Raw genomic sequence first — 24,160 nt, 5'->3', positions numbered from 1 at the left:
TTTGCTACTTACAGTTCCCCAGATAAATGCCAAATACTAACTTGAACAACAGTGCTCTTCACAGTTTGGCTTCTAACTTTGCTCAAGGCTGATTTTAATGCCATTCTCTCCCTTTAATTTTTGTGAAAGTATTTTATTCCAGTATATCAGCAGGGCTAGTTCTTTCACTCAAGGAAAACCTTTGTCCTCTATTTGTCTAGTTGACCTCTTCTCAAACTTAAGATTTTTTGAATTCTCATTCTGTCACTCAGAATTATTAGTCCTTCCCAGCTATGTGTATGACATTGTCATCTACAGCATTGTCATCTACATTATTGGCAATTATATCTGATATAGTCGCATCTGTCATAAAGAAAATTATAGACTACAAGAAAACATGATGCTGGGTGAACGCACTGTAAGTGTTTCTGTTGATCTTGACGGGATGTGCTTCTGTTTCTGGGATTGGCTGGTCTATACTGGCACACCTTGACTCTAATCCATGTGGCTTTCATCCTCTTCTGGAGACTTGCAGACTAGCCTGGTGTGAACTCTCTGTCAAGTGACTGAAGGGCCAGAATGATCCCAATTTGCACCTCATTTGGTAACATATCTGCTAAAATCACATTAGCCAATCCCATAATCAGGGATTGGCCCAATCACACTGCCCACTATTAAAGTTACATGAAGTTACATGAAGAAGGACATAGATACAAGAAGGTATGAAGGATTTGGGAGACATTTTTTTTTTTAATTTCAGCCATTTGTGATTCTTAACAGTCTATCAGATAACTTATTTCAAACTACTAAGAAAAATAAAAGGAAGTGCTGATATAATATTCTCAGGAAATTATAAGAATAAAAATTAATATAATTAAATTATAACAATAAAAATTAATAACCCAGCTTTGGCTGGGTTTCCCAAGAATCTAAATAGGATTAACAGCAAATGACTATACAATTGCATATTTTTCTAACATGTCTGATTTTAATAAAGTGTACAATAAAAGCTATATATTTTCTCAGCAAAGTTCACAATCATTAGTAGGATTTAGTTTCTATGTATAGTACTAAGTATGATATCCTCAACTGCTATCCCAATGTGTATTCAAGAAACATGATGGATCTACTGTATTTGAAAGTCATGACCACTGAATATTTCTTTGAAACAAATTCTCAGAGAGCAAAATGGAAGTACTGATTTGGTGTTTTTAATGATATATCCCACAATCTCTACATTGCAAATACTATATGATTCTAAAAGGGCTTTGCAACAGGAAAATATGACATTACCAAGGCATGCAGAATATTCTAAGTCTCTCAGAGGATACTTTCCACTATGTCAAGGGGACAGAATGCTGCAGGTGGTTTCTTTTGATTTAGGATTGCCTCTGTCATCACAAAGAAGAAACATAACAACACATAATAAAAATAAGTTCGAATGACTAAGATATTTTAATACCAGACCATGAACTTCGATTCAAACCTAGGAAGTTAAGATAATATCCTGAAGTCAGTAGAAGCTTCTTTATTTGATAGCAAACATTTTGAATGTCAACATTTTTCTGAACTTAAAATCAAAACCAAAATAAAAAAATAATTAATTGCATTGCATGTTTATATCTAGTGACAGTGTCTTTCTCTTGTATTTAGTGGGAAATGTATGAATGCATAGAATATATTAAGCACATAGATTACAAAATGTTTGTAAAAACTCATTTATCTTTCTCAATCTTCTCATGTTAGAATTACTTTTGTTCCTTTTTTTTTTTTTTTGACAGTTTTATATTACTATTTCTGTTGGCCTAGATCTTACTCTAAGGCAGCAAGGATTTTTGACCCCAAAATGATGTCAACCTACTTTGTGGGTGTACCTCTCATCTTCTTTCTGTTCTTTGTGTAGTTTCTGATGGGACAATATATATATAGATATATAGTATTTAAACATACAAAGATATGTACAAAGATATATACATACAAAGATATGTACATGTATATATGCATATATACATACAAAGACACATATATCTTTAGTTGTTGGAATAGTTCATGATAAAAGGATATTTTACGACATCACACAAAATGTTATAATTAACTGGAGTATGAAGAATTTAGTTTTCAGATAAATACGGAAAATTACGAAGGATTGACAGTGAACAAATTATTTGACTTACGAGCCTCAGTATAGTAGTATCTAAAATGAGTGTATTTGACAAACACATATTGATCTTTGAAGATAATATTAGTCTTCTAAGGATAATGCTGCCTGCCCCTAGAGGAAAGTAATTATTTTAGTAACTGGTAGACTTGTGTTAATACATATCCCTTTGGAAAAAGTGACACAAAAAATATCAGTATTTAATTTCAAAAATCCTGTACCTTGCTATTTAACAACAATAACAACACAAACATCTTGAACTGAAAGCCAGTCATTTTGGAATCTATAACTCTTGGTCAGTTGCAGTGATTACAAAGGGAATGGACTTGATTTTTAAGATCTCTTTAATCACTGGAACACTACTGATCTAAGATTGATATACTAAGAAAAAAACATACTCAAAAGACTGAATAAATATTGGAAACAAAACAAATCCTACAAAAAATTTGTAGATCTGGAACTATTTCTCTGGTATCTGAAAGTATTTCCAGGAATATATTCTTAAACTCTAGTCACTTCTGAAGAGCATCATATCTCACAATAACAAAATGACTCATATGTAAGATTTCAAGTAAATACCTAACAACATAGGCACTCACACCTATATAGAGCTTAATTCATCAGAACACAAAAATCTAATTCCATGGAGTAAAATCCATAACTCTCCCAAATTATTTTCTTGGGACATATTTACTTCTAATTCCCATGGTGTGACTCAGCACCAGGATAGGAAGACCGCAGGTTCACTTGCCAGAGAGACTTCAATGTGAATCTTACCATTGCAATTTCTTAGCTGTAAACAAAGGCAATAACTTAACCTTCTGGAGTCTCAAGTATTTCATCTATAAAACATGTATGGTAATTCCTATCTTACAAATATATGGTAACAATGAATGCAGATAATATATATATACAGTTTGTACTGCAGTACCTATGATATAATGCCTGGGCTAGTCTAGGTCCTCCAAAAAGCCTGTGCAAAGAATGAATTTGATATACATTAGTAGGATGAAGAAGCAACTCTTGTAAGGAAAAGGGATGAAGGATAGCTGGGAGAGATGTCAGACTGTGATAATGTTGCAGTCATAGGAATAACCTAGAAATAAGCTCATCTTATTATCAATGCCATGCTCAATAACTGACTGAAAATAACCCATGCAGACCCTAGCGTTGGTGTAAATGTGATGATAGCTTTAGGAGGTTTAGGGTTAAGGGTTGTTGGTCAACTACCACCCAGCGGGTAAAGATCTGAGGAGACAAATTTTCATGATTGCTATACCCCACACATTTGCAGCACAGACCTACTTCCCCACATGGGTTCAGGGAGTATCTGCTTCATGGTTCTGTGGGCTTTTCTTCCTGAGGGGAAACTCAGAAGAGGCAGCTTATTTATTTTTTTTTAAGAGGCAGCTTATGAATTAACTATAGTCCCTATGGTTTCAGTTGATCTCAGGACCTCACCTAGTCCTTTGCCTCTGCTTCCTCCACTATCCATTCTGGATTCTCCTCATTTATCAATTTGACAGGTCATGGTGGCTGAACTGGTAGCCTGAATCCATCTTTTGTTCTTGGGAGTTAGCATTTACAGGCCACAGTTGTTACAAAAGAGTAACAAGAAGCCCCAAGTATATCACCTGGGTTCCACAGGTTATTTTTCCCTACTCTAATTGTGTGAAAGCAGCTTACATGCCTTGTGAATCATGTGTAGTGGTTGCTGGAACCAGCCCATACCAGCTAGCAGATTTTCAGAATGAGATCATGCTGACAGTTTGCACTTGACATGGAGGGAGTATTTATACCACATAAACAAAAAAATGATACAAATATGTTGCTCACCCCACCCCTCAAGGAGAGCCAGTTGTTAAACATCTGCCAGTACCTCACTGAGTATGTGATACTCTGACATATTCTTCCCTAGAAGTGGATGCCCTCATTGAGTGCTGCATGGGATTCAGTGTGGATCAAGCATTGTTAAGTTTGTAATGCTGACTGAGGCTCTTTGGGAAGCAAAAACAAACTGTACCCAGGATGGGTATATGTATCTGAAAGGATGAAACCACTGACCTTCACATGACAGAATGGGCCCAGTAGAGTCAACTTACCAACAAGTGAATAGTGCCATGTTGGGACTCAGTATTGAAGTTTTATATATTAGGAGAAGCAACATTCTTAAAATTGTGTTCAGACTGTTGATTTACAGGTGAATGCCAAGAAAATGCATAGCTCATAATAATACTTCAGATGTAACACGTATGAACTGGTGCCAAATTGTAAAACTTCTGGTTGTCTTTTTCTTTTTTTCTCTTTCTTTCTTTTGTTTATGTCATCCATCCACATAAACGTAGCAGTAATAAGAAACCCAATTGAGATTATAGTTCATTGGTTATACATTATAAACTGTATGATAAAATGAATAGCTTAAATTGCACTTTGATAAATTTCAAGCATTTCACAAGCTACCGGTATGAATGCTAGTCATTTCTCCCCCAAACTATGAAGGAAATGGTAGTTAAAAATGAAAAAAAAAATTCAATGTGTCCAAATATAAAATGTAAAGTTATAGTTTAAATATACTTTGAAGGTAGAGTCTAAAGATGAATTTAGAATTAAATTCAACGACCTAATTCCCAGGCCAAGTACTTAAGTTAACTTAGAGACATGGTATTATATTTCTATGTATATATAAGTTTACGTGAAAATAAAACTCATTAAGTAATACATTCTGGAAATAATGTCTCAAATCAAACAACTTATAAAATTACCTTAAATCTAATGACTTGGTTTAATTTATTCATTTCATAGTTATATGTGAACACTAGTCTAGTGCTCATTGGAAAAAAAGATAGTATTTACAAAAAACAGGTGCTAAAGGAAGAATAGAGCTTACTGGTAGCAGCTTTGGGAAAAAATTCCTGAAAAATCAGATTTTAAGTAAGTAAAAAATCATTGTTTTTGCTGCATAGTGAAATATTTCATGACTTAAACTATACTAGGACATTTTATTTTGGTATATATGTTATTAAAGACAATAGCCCAGTACTGACATTAGTAATAAACCTTATAATAAGCAAATTAATGAATAAATGAACTTCCATCAATATGTAAGTTCAAATGGTCCTTTTTATTATTGTTTATTTTTATTTGATCACCCGTGAGAATGAATTTTTTCTTAAAATTTATTTAAAATTTTTGGTTAGTATCTATTTCTCACAAGTCTGTTATTTTATTTCTCAATATTTATGAACTTTTAACACATTAGGTTAGGCTAATCATATGTTACAGTTTTTGTAATCGTTTCTACTATGGTTTACCTTTAATTTTTTATATTGTTTTTGATTTAGGTTCATTAGGGTAGTAGGTAACTCTCAGAAATTTCGCTCAGAGTCATTCAGTAATTTATCTGATTATTTTTGGAGTCTGGGAGTACTTTTGAATTCTCTGCCTGAACTTAACTATTTGTACTTCTCAGCAACAATTATTTTATGCCCTTCCCAGGGAGATATATACCACATCTAACTTCAAAGGGGTAACCAAATGCTGATGACTCTCACATTTACATTATCATCTCAAATATGTCCTGCACCCTAGCCAGATTCCTGCAAATTGCCATCTGGGTGTCCCTACTCACCCCAAACAAAACACACCCCAAATTATACTTGTCAACCTTTCCCACTCCAATAAATGTGTTCATCTAAAGAGCAACAACCATCCAGTGTGATAAGTCTGAACTTGCCTTATCTCAGATATGTTCTCTCCTCTTCCCCTATGTCATAAATGTCTCTTAAATCTGCCATTTCAACTCCTTTCCATGTATCATTGCTTTTGTTCAGTTGCCATGTCCTTTATCATTGAGAGACTGTTTTTTTCCAATCTTTCAAAATTGTTTTTGTGAATTTCCTATTCTAATAATTATATATTTTTCCATTTGTCAAATCAAATCTAAACTCTTTGTTGAAAAATCTAAGTAGCTTTAATATTTGAGGAAATATTCACAATAGGAATTTGAGAAATGTGTTTATCGTTATTGGTTTTGGTATCATTTAAATGTTTGAATTTTCTAGAATGGAACCTGTATTATGTTCAGAAGCATAAACAAATTTCTTCTATAGTTAGATATTTTGATGGCAGCAGCAACATTATGAATGTTTTTGATAAAACAATTTCGCAATTAGACCAATACTCATATGTGTGGTTTTATATAAAATCAATGATATTTGTAATGCCTGTGCAACTTAGACAGTCATTCCAAATTCCTGACAAAAATAGGTAGATGATAATAAACAGGCAGACTTTGACATTATTAAATGATACATGAGATAGTTATGCTAATTTAGCCTTTGACTTATCCATCATTTACCATCCAAAAGTCTCTTTTGAAGTAAAATTGCCATTCTATTGCTTTAAAAAATGTGGATCTGCCCATAATTTTTCATTAAAAAGACATTAACTTTTCAGAGAAATCACTAACAAATGTAATCCCTATTTGATTCCAGAATGCAAGGATAAATAAAACATGAACATTATTTTTATGTCAATTAATTTTACAAATCACCCTTCATCAAGATTTTAAGTAAAAATGATTACCATTTATTTTCTTTATAATATATGAAGAAAACCTATCGTTTTACAGTGTGATAACATATTTACTTTTTTGTGTTGTTTTGCAGCAAATGGAAGTAATCAGAGATTTTAAAGATAGTGATGCTGGTTATTACCGCAAGAATAAGACTAAGAAAGGATGAAAAGTAGGAAATTTCTCAAGCTACTCTGTACTAAATTTGTGGTGTTGAGTAAGGTTCTGCTTTGCTTTACACAGGTGATTAAAGCAGTAGAGGAAGGCTACCGTCTGCCAAGCCCCATGGACTGCCCTGCTGCTCTCTACCAATTAATGCTGGATTGCTGGCAGAAGGACCGAAATAGCAGGCCCAAGTTTGATGAGATCGTCAACATGTTGGATAAACTGATACGTAACCCAAGTAGTTTGAAGACACTGGTTAATGCATCGAGCAGGTATGAAGCCTGGCTTGAGGTTTTCCTGGTGGAGTTAATTGAGATTGATGCCATAAATATTAAATCAATCAAATCATTATTTATACCCCCAAATCTATGGATCTATATGATACTAATTTATGTAAATACAACTTTTGCATAATGCTAGTCTCTTACAATGTATTATTCTTAAATAATTTAAATAGTTATAAGCATCAACACCTTATCTGACAGTGTAAATGCCAGTTTCAAAAAAGTGTTAACTGTAGCCAAGTTTAGGTAACATTAAAAAGACTCAAATGAGGGGTGCCTGGGTGGCAGAGTCAGTAAAGCCACAGACTCCCTATGGGTGCAACGTGGTGATCTCTGGGTTGTGAGATCCAGCCCCACTTCAGGCTCCCAGTTGATCAGGGAGTTGGCTAGAGATTCTCTCTCCCTGTCCCTATGCCCCTCCCACTCATGCTCACTCTCTAAAATAAATAAATAAATAAGGCCTCCACAGCAGTGAGCACTTGTCACTCTTGGCAGACCTCCTCTTTGGGGCTGAACTCAGCCCAAGCAGCTTGCCAAAGAAGCTGTGCAAACCCTGAATCTGTATTTGTCGTGGGGAGCACAGCGCATGTTGGCGTGTCATAGTCTTGGGACTATGTTTCTATCTTGGCCATCTTCAGAGTCTGGCATAAAGTTGATACTTTCTAAAAATCTCTTAAAATCAATCAATCAATCAACAAATAGAAGTTTCCTGAAAAAAATATTTTTAAAAAGCCCAAATTGTTTATTTTCATGTGTTTTAGATGACACATAACTGTAGATGAGGCAAAATGAGATTCTAAGATCATAGGGAAAAGCTAAATAAGCACTGATATGTTGTAAACCAGAGATATCTAATAATAATTACTCTAATTACTGTGTAACAGATTTTAGTGTCTGTCATATTTTATGAACAATGACAATTCCTTCAGAGATTCTTTGCTCTTATTTGGTTGTACACAGATATGTGGCTAATCATTTACTGTGCAGTTGGAACAAGACCTAAATCTGATAAATGAGTAATTTATAGGAAAAATTGTGTAAACAAATGAGCATTTTAAAAAATTTTCTGAATGCACATGAGTATATTTAAATAATCCTGCATGTATGTAAAACATGCTTTTCTCTTTAACCTGATAAATTACAGATTGTCCTTTCAAAAAATAATAGGGTTTGATTCTATACTTTAAAAAAATGACCAATTGTTATTTTCACTTACTTGAGGCAGTTTTTTATTTTTACAAAAAGTATAACCAAATTGGTTGCCTATTAGCATGAACTAAATGAGAAATAATTTGTTGGTAAAGTTACATAAGTTCTATGATTCCAACATAACATTTGTTTACGAGGCAAAAAGTCATTTTTAAGTACAAATGAGGAATGAATCTTCAACTTCTGTTCAAGCATCATTAACTTTTTCTAGTAGCAACTGGAGAATTTATCTTCTTAGTGAATATTCCTTATGTTGTTCCTGAAATATCTGCTTTTAAATTATTTACTGTCATGTAAAATATTAAGCATTTCTTTCATCTACTTGCTTGAATTATGCTATCACAAATGGACATAAAGAAAGGAAAATTGTAAAGAGACGTTTTGATGTTCTAAATTGTGTTAGTCTATATTGTATCATTGTAGATTAAGAGCAGTTTAAGAATCTCCAAAAATTTTTCATATTTTTTGTATGCAATATATAGAATGAGTTTACTAGGTTTCATTTAAACAGATTTGGCTTAAGACTGTTCCACTCACTAGCTATTGTTTGTTTAGTCATTTACAAATCTTAATTCTAGAAGATATTAATTCCTGATCATTCTTTTTTTTAATTATTTATTTATTTATTTATTCATTTATTTATTTATTTATTTATTTATTCATTTATTTATGGTAGACATAGAGAGAGAGAAAGAGAGGCAGAGACACAGGAGGAGGGAGAAGCAGGCTCCATGCTGGGAGCCTGACGTGGGACTCGATCCTGGGACTCCAGGATCGCGCCCTGGACCAAGGCAGGTGCTAAACGCTGAGCCACCCAGGGATCCCCTGATCATTCTTTTTTACATCGTTCACACCCATGTCAAAAAACTTGGTGATTTAAGTAACCTCGGAGATGATATTTGAATACCTCTCAGTATATTGAAATGTCCTCCTTCAATGATTCTGAGCACTAGCCTACTTTGAATTCTCTCTCATAGTCATGTTCTACAATCTATTACTAAAAATTTCAACTATTCCATAATCTCAACTTCAAGATCCTACTCTTCTTGTATTTCTATCTTCATCAAACCTTTGACCCCTATGACTCAAAGGTTACAAATCACAAGATATCCATTTATTTATCCAGATATTTATGTGTACACATTGCGTCATGCTATGGGCTGGGTGCTGAGTATACAGCATTGAGCAACACACTATTAGAGAAGAAAGATACTGAACAAAATAAAAACAGTAAAAAAAAAAAAAACAACTTTGGTTTTGCCATAGAGAGTAGGAATAGAATTTAGGAGGATAACTCAGAGGCTACAGTAGTTGTGCAGGTAAGACATGAAGTGGCAACAAATGAGATAGAGAGGAGTGGTCAGATGTGCAATATATTGGAGGTAGAATGGATAGTACACACAATGATAGATTGTGAGGGGTTTGAGGACATGGAAGGAGTGAACTATTGCATTATATAGTAGAGGGGGGAGGACTTCAGGTGGAGTTGGATGTGAAAAAGATGACAAGGTGGCTTCAGACATGTTGGGACAATATTCCTATGAGAAATATGGAGGTGTGTAGTAGCTGTACGAATGCATGAGAAACCTAGGCTGGAGATAAAAATTGGAGAAAAATAGATGCTACATGAAACATAGAAGTGAGTAAAATTGCCTGGAATGAAATTCTAGCATGAGCAAAGAAGATTCAGAAGCCAAGTCCTAGGTCCCTCCAAATTTTAAAGTCAGGAAAAGGAGTAGTAACAGGCAAAGAAGATTAAAGAGAAGTCAAGGTGGGCCCCCTGCGTGGCTCAGCAGTTGAGTGTCTACCTTTGGCTCAGGGCGTGATCCCAGAGTTCTGAGATCAGGTCCCACATCGGGCTTCCTGCATAGAGCCTGCGTCTCCCTCTACCTGTGTCTCTGCCTCTCTCTCTCCCTCTCTCCTCTCTGTGTCTCATGCATAAATAAAATCTTTAAAAAATAAAAATAAAAAAAATAAAGGGAAGTCAAGGAATATTCAATGTAGTAGTAGCCAAGGAAGAGAGAGAATTATTTTTTCCTTAGGATACATTTCCAGAAATAGTTATCATCATCATCATATTATTATTATTATTATTATTGGCCAAAAACTATGAGCTTAGTACAGTTAAGAGCATCTCGTGGTTGCATTGATCCTATTCTGTTTTCTTATGTATTTGGGATTACATTTTGTTTTTCAAGTTCTATCACTCCTGGGGTGAATTAACAAGCACCTTATGTAAGAGCATAAAATAATGATAAATAACTTCTGGACTTCCTGGGAAATTAGCTTAAATGAGCTTGAATTTCTCTAGCAAAATCTAGGAGCAACTGGCTTTACACAAATTATTCCTCATATCTAATTTTGGTAGCATTTTACCTATTATTTTAGCAAATGAAAAACAATAATAAGAAGTAAATACATCTAAATCACCACATGGAAGTTTCAGCTAATGTTTTATATGTATCACAGAACATTTACTTATTAAGCCATTACAAGTTTTCACTGATTTTGGATAAAAAAAAAATCTGAATAGTCTAGTTTTGTGTTCTATATTTTGAATTATTTTCTTCCCTGTTAACATTAGCATATATTTCCCCTAAAAAAAATAAACCCAGATCCATTGATGGTGTGCTAACATTATGATTTGTTATAAAAGAATTGAAGTGTTATTCTTAATATTACTATTTTCTATATTTTAGGGTATCTAATTTATTGGCAGAACATGGCCCACTGGGATCTGGGGCCTACAGATCAGTAGGTGAATGGCTAGAAGCAATCAAAATGGGCCGGTATACAGAGATTTTCATGGAAAATGGATACAGTTCAATGGACGCTGTGGCTCAGGTGACCTTGGAGTGAGTAATTTTTCTGATAATTTTTACCTAATTGCTGGGGCGAGAAAAATTGTTCGGAATCCAATCTGGATGAGGTCAAGGGAAATGAGTTAACCTTTGTCCATGTGTGACAGCTTTCCAAGAAGCCTCTTCTTTTTTAGCCTGTATTGTTAACAACTGCATGGTTAATGCTACTTGTGGCCAGTATCTTTGCCTCTTTGCTTCAAACAAATAGCATTAATAATATTGGAATAATTGGAATAACAGCTCCTTGGCAAAATACTGGCATTTTGTGTTGTGGAAAAGATGTTTTCTTGACAAAGTTTTTATACTGGTACCTATGTTATATGAATGTAACTACAAAACAAACTGTAAGCACAATTGGTGTGGCTAGTCCTACATAACCACAAAACATATTCTCAAATGTTGGCTGTGACGAATAACCGGGTAGCAACAGCTTCAACAAAGCTTCCCAGGCAGGAATCTCATTTAATCTCTAAGTGGTGCACCTTATATCCTTGCAATCCAAGGATATATTAGATTCTGCCTCTGATTTCTTGTTTGGTACGATCTCAGTGGAACCAATTGTGCCCTCTTCTGTTTGCACGTATAACATTTATCGAATCTTATTAAATAAAAAAATTACTAGAGTTAAATATTAACTTCTTTAAGGTTGTAAGTTGTTTGTATTTTATTATATACTCTGTATGTGTAATTATTTTAGCCCAATATTTGTTATTTGTAAAAATTAACTGTTGTTATGGTGATTCCATCTAGATTACATTAACGTGAATAATGTTTTAACCTGTGAATATAATGACAATTTACTTTAACTTACCTGCAAATTCAAAGGTTAAAATATTGTAAGGATTAGAATATAATAGAACATTCTAACACATTGAATCACAGTCCTTATTCCATTACTTCACACAATTTGAATGCTGAGCAGTTGTCTCTCACCGTTTCTAGTCTGGCATTCTTTGCTTCATTGAATTCACTGCTCATCCACACAAAAGGTAACAGGGTACCATCATTTGTCACCAAATAATGTCACATTCTCAGCATTTCTCTTCCTCATATCTATAACTGTTGGACCTAAAATCACTACTCAGCATGCTCTCTTAATTTGCTGAATCTCATCCTCATACTCACCACCAAATTGTATCTATTTCATGACACATATGCTTTGCCCATTATTTCTTTGGATGCTCAAAGAACTCATTTGTCCTATATTTAAAATAGTAAACAGAAAATTTTGCTGATGATTTAAAACTATTTTTACATGATTGCTATTTAATTTTTCAGTAAAAATGGTCATTTTAATTTATTAAAGTCATTTGTCATTTTATATTAAAATGATACTGTAGGTATTTCTTCTACCCAATGTCAGATTACTTGTAAATATATAATAAAATTATTTGCATTAAATGATGTCTCTTTTTTTATTAAAATAGCACATATACATAAATGTATATATAAATATTTACATCCACTATCTTTTTGCTTCTCCTTTCACAGAATAGTTTTAATAACAAATAATGTTTTTTGCATTAACTACCTCTCTTTTACTTTATCTTTTTGGGGCCCCAAAATGTTGAATATTTTAACATTATATTTCAGTGTTTCACTTTTTTATTGTTTTTAATTATTTTCTCTTGATTTACTTGTCAACTCCTCTGTCCCCAAACATTCTTCATTCTGTATCTTTTCTTTCAAGACTTATTAACCTTCTCCTATCTTCTAATTATGGTTCTCTGCCCCATTTCTATTCTCTAATAGTCTTTGTTTGATCAATTTCTCTCTACTTGGTTCAGCTTTTTCTGTCTATTATTTTGATATCTTCTTGCCTCTTGCCATATTACCTCCTTTAAGATATTTATCTTTTGATTTATTTACCTTAACTGGAAGAGTAAAGCAAAATTAGGAGACTCACTAACATCTTCCTGTCCAGAGACGCTGGTCTCCATCTGTCAGTTGCTTCAGATTCCTGGGCAGATAATTACCCATTCCTTAATAGGAACTGAGCCAACAAACCTCAAATCTAGTGAAGTTGATTTCCAGCACCTTTGAATATATGTCCTCTTATTTATTGTGTTTTTAAACATATTTTTTCCTATTTCACAACAACATATTTATGAAAATATCATTTAAATAACTCATGGAACAGTGAGTAATCAGTTACTTGTTTGGTCAGGAATAAGAGCAAAAGGTTATCTGTGCATCTTGCTTGCCTTTCACCAAAAAAATTATTAAAGATACATGGCAAAAGAGCCGGGATATCAGCAAAGGCAAAGACAAGTTCTTAAATATTTAGATAATGATTTTTTATACATGGTCTTTATCCAGTGTGTAAATACTAATTTTACGAAGGCTGCATAATGGTATAATAAAACAATAAAATATTATCATTAGCGTTATTGCCAAGGCATAATAGAAACTAAGAACTGGAAGTATACCTGTGATAAATGGTTAGATGGGGGAAAAAGTTAAGATCAATTAGTATAAGGAAAAAGGTCAAACTGCCATATACTTAAGTTAGAATATTATGTTAGAATTTATGCCATCAAATTTATTTTCATCGTGGGTTTAGAAAAAGGAATAGAAATATTACCATTATTTCAGAATAGCAAAGTTTGATAAAAATTTAATTTTGTTTGTTATTTATTTTATCTTTGTTTTTTTTTGCCTTTTTTTCTCCTTTTATTTTTCCTTTTTTCCCCCCCCAGCACATGTATATATGGCTTAATGTGGAAAAGAAATGAAAACCTTAACAGTCCTAAAATTAAAATGTGTTCAGCAATGTGGTTTTCAACCTTAGATGTCCTGTCTGTCATTCTCTGTGCCTAAATCTTTCTATTCTGTGCACAATACACAGAACCATTGTTGTGGCAGTAATGGTGTAATCTGTACTATGGTGTGTAAATGCAGTGAATTGTGGTTGACAGGAGGAATTGTAAGCTCACGGTGAGTTGCAAAATGAATCTAAAGATCTGTATTAAGGACAGTATAACAGCTGCTTTTAAAACTTATTATCAGACCAGTACTATCAACTTTTGATTATTCAGAAGATGATCAAAATCCCATGAATTTAAGTATTATGTCAATTGTGTGTAAGCTGAAGAGATTTACGTTAGTATCATTTATTAAAAACGGGTCTTACACTACAGAAATGGAAGTTTTACAAATCTAGTGCCAAAATTAATCACACTAATTCAAGTAGATTTCTTAACTTATCAATAAAGATATTATGCATAATTTACTATATACATGAAATACACACAGGAGTACTTACTCCTCTACATTCTACATAATTAAGCTAAAGTTTCTAGTCTGGTTCATCATTTCTAGATCATAATTAAGCTGAAGTCTCTAGTCTAGTTCACAGTCTCACTATGTGTCACTCACGAAAATCATGACCAGTCATGGTTAATCTTTGCCAAATGTAAATATATTTATCTTGTACGGTAGATATATAAATATTATCAGGATTCTCTAAAGGATCCAAAAAAATGTCAGAACTACACCTGCAAGGTCAAAATAAGGCAAAAAGAATAGCCACTGAAATTTAATGAATATTTATTCATTTCTCTTCTCCCTTCTCCTATCCAGCAGTGTTGGTGGGGTAAATACCACTGATATGGCTAAAAGGTGTGTAAAGCAGAAGGGAGAAGAAATGAGGGAATTACTCATCCACAAATGGGTGAATGAAATCCTGAATAATCAAGAGTTGCTCCAACATCAACTAGACACCTCTTGTTGTTCTCTATTTTTCATTCTGCCACTTTAGTATCATAATATCAGTGTTTTCCATGATTTAATATTAATTATAGAGTAACATTTGAAAATATGCTGAAATGTAATTATATCAATGGGAATCCATTATATTTGCAGCTTTTCTAAAACTAATCATGCTTTGTTGACAAAAGCCAAGTTATTTTATGTAGCAATACTCTTCTTATCATGTTTAAATTCATAAGCCTCTGCTGAAATATAGTTCATCATCATTAGAATTGGCTTTGGGTATTACCTAAGATTACACATGGTCATGATACATTTAGTATAATATTTATAAAGGGGATACATTTAAGATTTTACTTAGCTACAAAATTTCCTATATAGAAAAATCAAATGAGTAAAATAGCATATCTTGTATCATTTCCAAGAATTTTTATGAGTAGAGCAGTAACTTTATCATTAAATGTAAGATACTTTAATTTTTATCAAATTTATCTCACTTTATTATGGCTAACTTGACCATTTAATGTATACTTTAAAGAGTAAAATGGCAATTTTTAGAAATCATTGAAGTATGAGACAATACTTAAGATACTTCAATGCATTTATCAATATTAGGATAAAGTTATTTAACCTTCACTAGAAACGTTTTTCTAACACTATTTTAATCATAATTTCTCATATAATTAGAAAAATATTAAACAGGATTTTTTAAAGAAACTTCTTTGCTACTGAGAACAATTTTAACTGGCATAAATGATCTTACTTCTCTCCAATCTTTTCACTGAAAATCACATTTCATAAAGGTATATGTAGGTTGCATGCATTATAATCATGCTATTTTCTAAATCTCTGCACATTAATTTGACAGCTTTTGAAATGACAAGTCAGATTTTAAAAACATCAGCATTCCATTAAAGACACACATAATTTATGGTAATATATAAAATGCAATGCTGTATTTTTATAACTCCATTCCTTCCATGGAAAGAGGGATTGGGAGGAGATAAGTGGAGGGAGCATTTCCATGGTCTGACCTTCCATGTGTATTTTAGGGGATAATCAGATCATAAATTGACCTTGAAAAAAATCTTATATTTAACTCACTGGAAAAATTTAAACAAACTGAACTTAAAATCTAGATATATGAAATGTTTTAAAGAAAGAAAGGTTTTATTTGCCTATAAACAAAAGCTCTATAACTGCATTTATTAATCAAATATAATCCCTCCAAATCGCTGTTCTTTAACATGATATAGATGTCATAAAAATTTAAATTTCCAAAAGCACTGAACCAAGAGTCTTTCTTGTGGTCAAGATATTTTGAGAGAATGAAGTTATATTTACATATACTATAACAAGAAATTAAACCAGTGGAAAAGAAAATAAATCAAACCAGTGGTTTGATATCAATGAGACAATCAAGTGTTGAAATGTGGAGCACATACCTACACACCACACACACATCCACACACACACCCATATATATGCATATATCAAAGTAAGATTTTGCTATTGTATATTTAAAATCCATGCAGTTTTAGTGGGAAACCTATAATTTCTTTCTCAGGTCTTTCAGAATAACTTGTAATTATTATTTTCAAAAGCTCATTCCTAATAATTGGATTAGTTATATGAATTGTGCAATATTCACATTCTAAGAAAGAACTATGTTTCCACCCTAAGTATCAATTGCTTCTTTTTTTTAGCTATTTGCCATTTGCTAAAAGTCGCCTAAAAAATCAAGAAAACATAAAAGGAAAAAGAAACCTAAGATATTATTTAAATAGGCAATTATTTCCAATTCTAATATATATAGGAGCCTAAATACCCATTGTTAAAATTTCTATTCTCTGAGTTTTAAGAGATTTACTTGTTTCCAAAGCTATCCAATATACTTCGAATGCAAAAATATCATTTAAGTATAATGTATTCAATAAAGTAATTATCTAAAGAAATCTAACAGGGCAAACAGTTTTGTCGCTTCAAAATCTTGATTTGCTAAAAAAATAAAAAAATAAAAATAAATAAAAAAAATAAAAAATAAAATCTTGATTTGTTATTTTTTTCCTATAATTAATGTTATCACTTACCAAACATACCTGAATAATTATATTTGCCAAATACATACTCTAGGGGAATAAAATTTCCGAATATCCTATAAAATAACAATCAAGAACCATGGGCATTGACCTTGAGATCTATAATATGCTGTTACTTTAGAAACCTAAACATTTGTAATTTTATTTTGAATAATAAGCTTGTTTAAAAGAAACAATAGAAATGTATTTTGATTGAAAAGACTTTCTGATAGTGTGTAATCTTCAGAATGCTCTAAATGCTGGTAGAGCCTAGGTATTATCTGGTAAAGAAAGAAAGCTCTGGCGCTTTGGTTTCCAAGTGAAAAATATAATATTTAGAAGTGTTATAAGAGCAATGTAGTGATCACTATCCTTTAAAGGTATCTGTTGTATTAAAAGGATTGTACCAACCGAGTCATTTGAAGAGTTTGGTCTTCAGCTGCTTAACTGTAACATTTTAAAAGTATATTTTATGCTTCTTTTAGAAAAAAACAAAAAAAAATGGTTGTGCTTATTGTAGGTCCACATTTTCAAAATTGTTCAATGAAATTGTACCTTTAATTTAAAAATGTTATTAGTAAGCACGTGCAAATTTGTTTTCCACCACTCTGTGCCACCAAAATAATGAAGCCCCAAAAGGGGGCAAATATACATCATAGCACTCCTTATCATCATAAATTAAATGTTTGACTGTAAATAGATTTTCAAGGTACAATTTGGGAGCCTACCTTTGAAAATTGGACCCCGTGTCTCTAAATTGGGACTGTACTCTAATTAGTGTCTGCAAAATGTTTGTGTCTTTGCCAGCGTGAAATATTGAGGTGTGCTACCAATTGAATCACTACATACATCCAATGTGTGCTTTCTTCATGCAGGGATTTGAGACGGCTTGGAGTGACTCTTGTTGGTCACCAGAAGAAGATCATGAACAGCCTTCAAGAAATGAAGGTTCAGCTGGTAAACGGGATGGTGCCACTGTAACTTCATTTTAATGTCACTTCGTCAAGTGAATGATTCTGATTCTGCACTTTGTAAACAAGCCCCGAGATTTATTTTAACAAAAATAAATAAATAAATAAATAAATAAATAAATAAATAAATAAATAAATAAATAAAAGGGGGTGGGGAGGGAAAACTCCATGATTTCTAAACCGTAGGAGAGCATTTGTTTCAGCCACAGAATTTGTAATCAGTGTTTTGCTAAAATCTCCTTATCTTCTGCAGTGTCTTCATTTTTCATGAAGCAAATATCACCTACGTGGAATAAAAACATGAGGTTAAACATTATTTTATGTTGCAACAAGCAAATCCTTTCCACTCCTTCTACACAATTTTGTAAATGAAAAATGTAACTATATAGAGCACCTTTACAGACTGAATTAAGGCAGCCCCTTTCAAAACTTCCAAGAATCTACTTGAAAGGAAAAGTTTATAGCCATCTGTGGGCTAACAAAAGCTGAATTTACTGAAGTTTACTTCAAATCTGAATTGTCTACAGAAGTGTATTGAAGAGCAATATGATTAGATAATTTCTTAATAGATACCTTCTTTTGTAATTTTAAAATGCTGTTACACAGCGTTAAGTTATAGACTCTAGTGTATAAATATGTTGCTTGATCAAGGACAAGTACAATACAGGGTGTATATTTATTTTTCTGTGTTATAAAATTTACTTTTAGTTGCTCTTCTAGAAACTACTAGGTAATACGTGTGTATATACTGTATAATTTGCTGTATACCCAGGAATCAATTTAAGTTGCAGTTTTGTGTGTGGTGCTTGCATATGTGTGCGTTACCATTCTGCTTGCATTTTTAATAATGTTTTAATTTTAGCAACATATGAGAACAAGTGTTCCAGAGTGTCATATGAATAGGAGAAGTAGGGAAGCACTAAAAGGAAAATTTAACACAAGCTTGTGTCTTTCTTCCTCTTATATGTCCAAAAGCTACTAAATCTCTTTATTCACTAACAGGAAATGTCTATAAGATTAAATCCCCTTTGGCTTTTTAAAAACACTTTGTGATATCTGTGACAATGCAGTTCTTCTAGCCATTAATCTTGCACCCCTGTAAGAAATTTCACCTTTCTGAGTCCCAGAAAATATCTTGTCAAGCAAAGTTGACACCAAAGGGCACATTTTCAGCAGGATGTAGAAGGATTTAACTGTGCAGGCTCTGTTAATGTTGTTAAATCCAGGCACATACCACTAAGCATTACCCCTAAGTGTTAATCCTTTGTAACCATTTCCCTGTGGTTCAGCTCTAGAAATTTGATACTAAGGCAGCAATGGAATGATTAAATTCATCATATATATGTATTTCCTTCAGAATTGTCTTTGTTTCAAAAGTTAACAAGTTTTCTTTGTCAATGACTGCTTATCCATTTGGTAATTTCATCTTGTATTCAGTTTCATCAAATTGAATTGATAAACCAGTCCAAAGTATTATTTAGTTGATATGTTCTATGTACACGTACCACTCTTGGTGAAGACTAACATTTGTGTTATGTTATATAGTTTGTTAGAATTTGAACAAAACTGAGCTCCTCGGTGAAATATCGATTTTTTTTTTATAGTATCGCATTTTGGAATGACATATGATTACTCAAGGAGCACAGTCTTTGAACAAAATATAGCCTACTTATGATTATCAGGGCAATAGTATATTGGAATAGTCTGGTTTAATGAAATCTGTAGAAAATATACCTGCATGATATTAATGGTATTCTCTCTTCCAAGCACTTGTTTTAGTTGGATGTTAGAATATACAAGAATAAATCTTTAAGGAATAACTTCTTTCTACCTTGCCCACCTTTTACTTAAGCAGTAAGGTAACTCTTTGCTAAAGAACTGGCAAAACAAAACAAATCAAAAAGCAAAAAAAAAAAAAAAATTCTAAGCAGTTCTCAGATGGTATATTTAGTCCAGCCCCATTATGGCTATAATTACTTATTAGGTCTATACTGTACCATGGGTCTTAACAAAATACACATCAAGTATACTTTAATAGATTAGTGAAATTTGCAGAGAAAGTAGAGGAAGGTCGATTTGGCACTGTCTTGATAAAATCACAAGTAGTAGGCATCACCATTATGAAATACACCTTTTGTGCATTTCAAGAAAAGAACTGACATGATTCTTTTTGTACAAAATAATTCGAGACTGTTGCACTTTATTGAATTTTGTAAAAACAAAAAAACAAACAAAAAATTAATTTAAGTGATAGAGTAACAACTGAGAAACTTCCAAGTAGGAATAGACATATTGACTTAAAATACAAACTATCATAAATGTTAGGACTAGACATAATAATTCACATATAACAAAGATATTTTCTGAATTGTCTTCTACATTTATATGTTCAAAATTGATTGAGAGGTCAGCACAGATATATCTAAGTGATTAGAATTTAAAGTTACAATGTAGATTTCTTCTTTTTCACAAAAGAACATTGTAAATTAATATGGATCAGATTCCTTTGCAATCTTGGTATTCCTTTTGGAGCATAGATGGAGATGAAAGTTAGACACATAGATTTCATCTATATCTCACTTTGGTTGAGAATTTCTAAGGAATGTCAATCTGATTTTAAAAGAAATAGACTTTCAAATAAGAAATGCTCTCTTCCACATTAAAAAAAGGAAAGAATTCCTTTCTAAAATATTTATTCACCACTGGATATGTCACCAATTGGGAAGTGCCAATCTCATCTATAAATGTGAGAAGTGGAACAAGAGGAAGAGGCAGCTCTTGTGAAATGCAGCGAGGCAGTAACCTAGGGCGAGGTTTGACAAATCTTGATTGTGTGATTTCCTATCCTTTTGGTTCATTCTGCCACCCACCAGACAACTAAAAATAAAACACAGGCTCAATAATTTTAGCACATAAGATAGATTTGTCAAATAATACATAATGTTATTGTATAACTATCAAGTAGCAATACCCTTAAAGCATGAGTCATTCTCAATGTTGAACTTGGAAAAATAAGTACAAGCAGGGAGTCTTTTTCAACTTACTGGTAACCTGTTGAATTCACTCAATTACTATTTTTATCAATCATAGTTTGTTTCCTAATCTTTCCATTTGCTCATATGTTCTTCTTGGCCATTGAAATATCTGGATTGTATGTAAAAATGTAAAGATTTTGATTTTCCCATGTAAAAAAAAATATGCATGGTCTTTTATTTCTTCTCTTTTAAGCACCAAGTCAGTGTTCTAAAGTTGTATAATTACTGTAAAAATTATATTCCGATACTCTATATAAACTTAAATGTGGCCAGCATTATTATTTCAGAGTTGCCATACAATACAGAACATCCTTCACTTAGTTTGTAAAGAGTTTTAACCAGTGTGCAATGGTGAAGAGATAGTTTCACCTCATAAGTTTAAAATGAAAATTTAATATCTGTTGAACACTTATGTGTTTGCATGTCTGCTATTTAATCTCTATGTGAAAGTCAAAGTTTCTTTTTCTCAAACACCGTTCTTTCTCCCATTTAAAGTGGGCTTGCAGAAGCACAAGTAGAAATATTTACCTGTAGAAAAGATTTTTGTTTGTAATGGTGCGTGGGATAGCAAATTTGCTTCAGATGTTAGAAATTTACTAGATGTATGATGTTGCATAGTAGGATAAGGTCTTTTTCCCATTTTTGTCTTTCAAAAAATAGGAAAAAAAGCTAAGTATGGTAGTAAACTGTCTTTGCTTATGTCCCACCAGATGTTTAACCTCAAAATAAATAAAAAGTAGGTACAATATGATGATGATGATGATGAATAAACCATCAAAATGCTAGTTCCATTTGAAATTGATAACTAGAATAAGTCATCATTTTTTCAACTCTTTGGCACAGCTGGTTACATTGAATATTTTTCTCTATTATGCTGTTAATTATATAGTAATGTATCAAAGGAGAAATAGATAAGAGCTTTCTTTTCATGTTGGTTTATAAAAAACATCTTTTTACACATAAATGATTGAATGTTCTTGTTCAGAATGACCACAAAATTATTGCTTGGGAGAAGACACAATTCTTTAAAAAGAGAGAGAGAGAAAGAGAGAGGGGAAGTCTATTTATAATAATGAGAATCAAATGTCATTTGCTTCTTCTAAATGTAAATGAAAAAAATTGAAGGTGGCAAAATATGTCATGTGTATTCAGTCTGGGCCATATTAACAGTAGAGATTTTAGTGGTCAACATATTTGTGAATCCTTAGATTGCTATAGTTTTACAGTTAATATTTTTACAGTGTGTAAATTTCATTTATAATAGTCTGAGAATAAAACTTAGTCATTTGTTAATATGTTTATTAAATTCTCTTAGTTTCAGACAGGTCAGAAGCAGCTGTACAGAGTATCTTATTCTAGGCTAGGCATCAGGATATCTCAAATCCCTGCCTAAGCATTAATTCAAGAAAAGATTAGCATTTCTGTATTTTTCCCCATTTGAAGCTCTATGTGCATTTGGTTTGTGTACATGTTTTTGTAGTGTAAGATATGAAATTTTATATTTTTTCAGAAAATAAAAAAACCCTTTGAATACAGTTAAATCCGATTGTCATGCTTGACCCTCCCCTAAAAGATTCTAAACTTACAGCGTTTGTATAATGATTTTTGGTTAGTTCTAATATAAATGTTTGAATTTCCTATGCTAAATATTTAAAATGCAATCAGCATTCATTTTCTTCAAAGACACGTTCATGAATCTCTGCATTTGAGTATTTGCAACTAGAGTTTGACATAAGACTGTAGGACATGAGCATAATTGTTGGAAACCTAATTAGAAGTTGATTTGTGACAGTGTAATACAACATTACTTGCAAAAACAGAAAACTGTGTGTACCATCTGCAAAAAGAGACTTTCTGCATCTGGCATGAGGTGGTCATCTTCTCACTTCCCAGCATCTATTTATGGCATAGGGTGGGGAGTTGCATTCTTCCAAGAAAGGGTGTCAATAAGTACAAATACTCCCTCTTTTTCTGTATATATTATATAATATCAGTCTTCTTTTGTAAAAAGCATACCCCATTCTGCTGTATTCAAGGAAATTAATAATCATATTTGTAAATGCATTTACATTCATGAAAAGTGACATCACCATACCTATGGAAATAATCTTTAACTCCTTTGCCTATGCATAGAATCAGGATTATAAGATATATATATATATATCATATATATAAAATTATATTTGTAATTTAATATTTTAGTAAAATTAGTAATAATTTAGTAAAAATGTATATATATATCATTTAATATCTTAGGAAATAGCCTCATGTAAAGACTGAGTACTTGGTTACCAAATAGACTATTCTTGACTCTGCTTTGCTGCAAATGTAAAGATCTTATGATAAAATGGATTTTTCTCCCAATCCTATGGACACTCTTGATCAGGTAGGAGCGATGGTGTGGTGGTGGGAAGTAAATGTTTAATAAGAAGGCACTATGCTGTCTTAGAATTTTCCACACACACCTTTAAAATGGTTTTATTGTTTGCACTTTACTGATGAAGAAACCATGACCCAAAGTCATTCAGAAATTGCCCAAGTCCTGACTGTTCTTCAAAGGCAGGATGAAAACCACATTTATTTGAAACCAAACTCACAGACATTCTACTATAATATTCTGATTCCAAAATATTGATAATGCTGTCTAGATAATGGAATCATTTAGGCCAGTCTCCTGCTTTCATTGGTGCAAGAAGTGAAACTTATCAAGAAAGAAATTATCTGAACATTTCCAGAAACTGAAGTGTAAACCTTGGGGGTCCAGGATTTAACGGATTGCATTTCTAACTTACTTGGTTTTTAGAGTAAGCCAGACCTTGGGAGTCAAAAAGCTTTCCTTATTTTTAATTCCTCCACTGAGTAGGAGCACAATTTAATTCAGTGAATCTTTCTAATGGGCGTAGTTTTCTCAACTACAAGTACAGAAAATTATAATATATATTTATTATTTCTTCCAGCTATAATATCTACTTTACTTGTAGAACTTTGAAGTCTACAAGTGATTCATGACCAAATTGTTACCAAAAGTGAAAAATATTGATATTTATTAAAATTCAGAGTAGCCATTTAAGTCAAATAGGGTTTTTCATAAAATATTAAATGTAATTTTACTTGAATTTGCAAACTAAAAAATAAC

At 32.4% G+C, this 24,160-nt stretch overlaps 1 protein-coding gene across 7 annotated transcripts in view; it reads left to right on the top strand.

Annotated features, from left to right (window-relative positions):
* Nucleotides 1–23,296, top strand: part of EPHA5 (EPH receptor A5) — a 345,616-nt gene extending 322,320 nt beyond the window's left edge. For 5 of the 7 annotated variants that reach the window (XM_041726499.1, XM_041726497.1, XM_041726495.1 and 2 more), the window contains 3 exons: nt 6,954–7,147; nt 11,068–11,223; nt 17,894–23,296. In XM_041726499.1, the coding sequence (XP_041582433.1) occupies nt 6,954–7,147; nt 11,068–11,223; nt 17,894–17,999 (456 nt within the window). In that variant the 3' untranslated portion in view covers nt 18,000–23,296. Of the gene's footprint in view, nt 1–6,953; nt 7,148–11,067; nt 12,585–17,893 lie in introns of those variants that run through there. The other 2 variants (XM_041726494.1, XM_041726498.1) reach the window with 2 other exon arrangements.
* Nucleotides 23,297–24,160: the final 864 nt, after the last annotated feature.

This window comes from Vulpes lagopus, chromosome 12 (genome assembly GCF_018345385.1).
Source record: "Vulpes lagopus strain Blue_001 chromosome 12, ASM1834538v1, whole genome shotgun sequence".
NCBI lineage: Eukaryota > Metazoa > Chordata > Mammalia > Carnivora > Canidae > Vulpes > Vulpes lagopus.
Note: the sequence above shows the minus strand (reverse complement) of the source record. Positions and strands in the feature narration are given on the sequence as shown.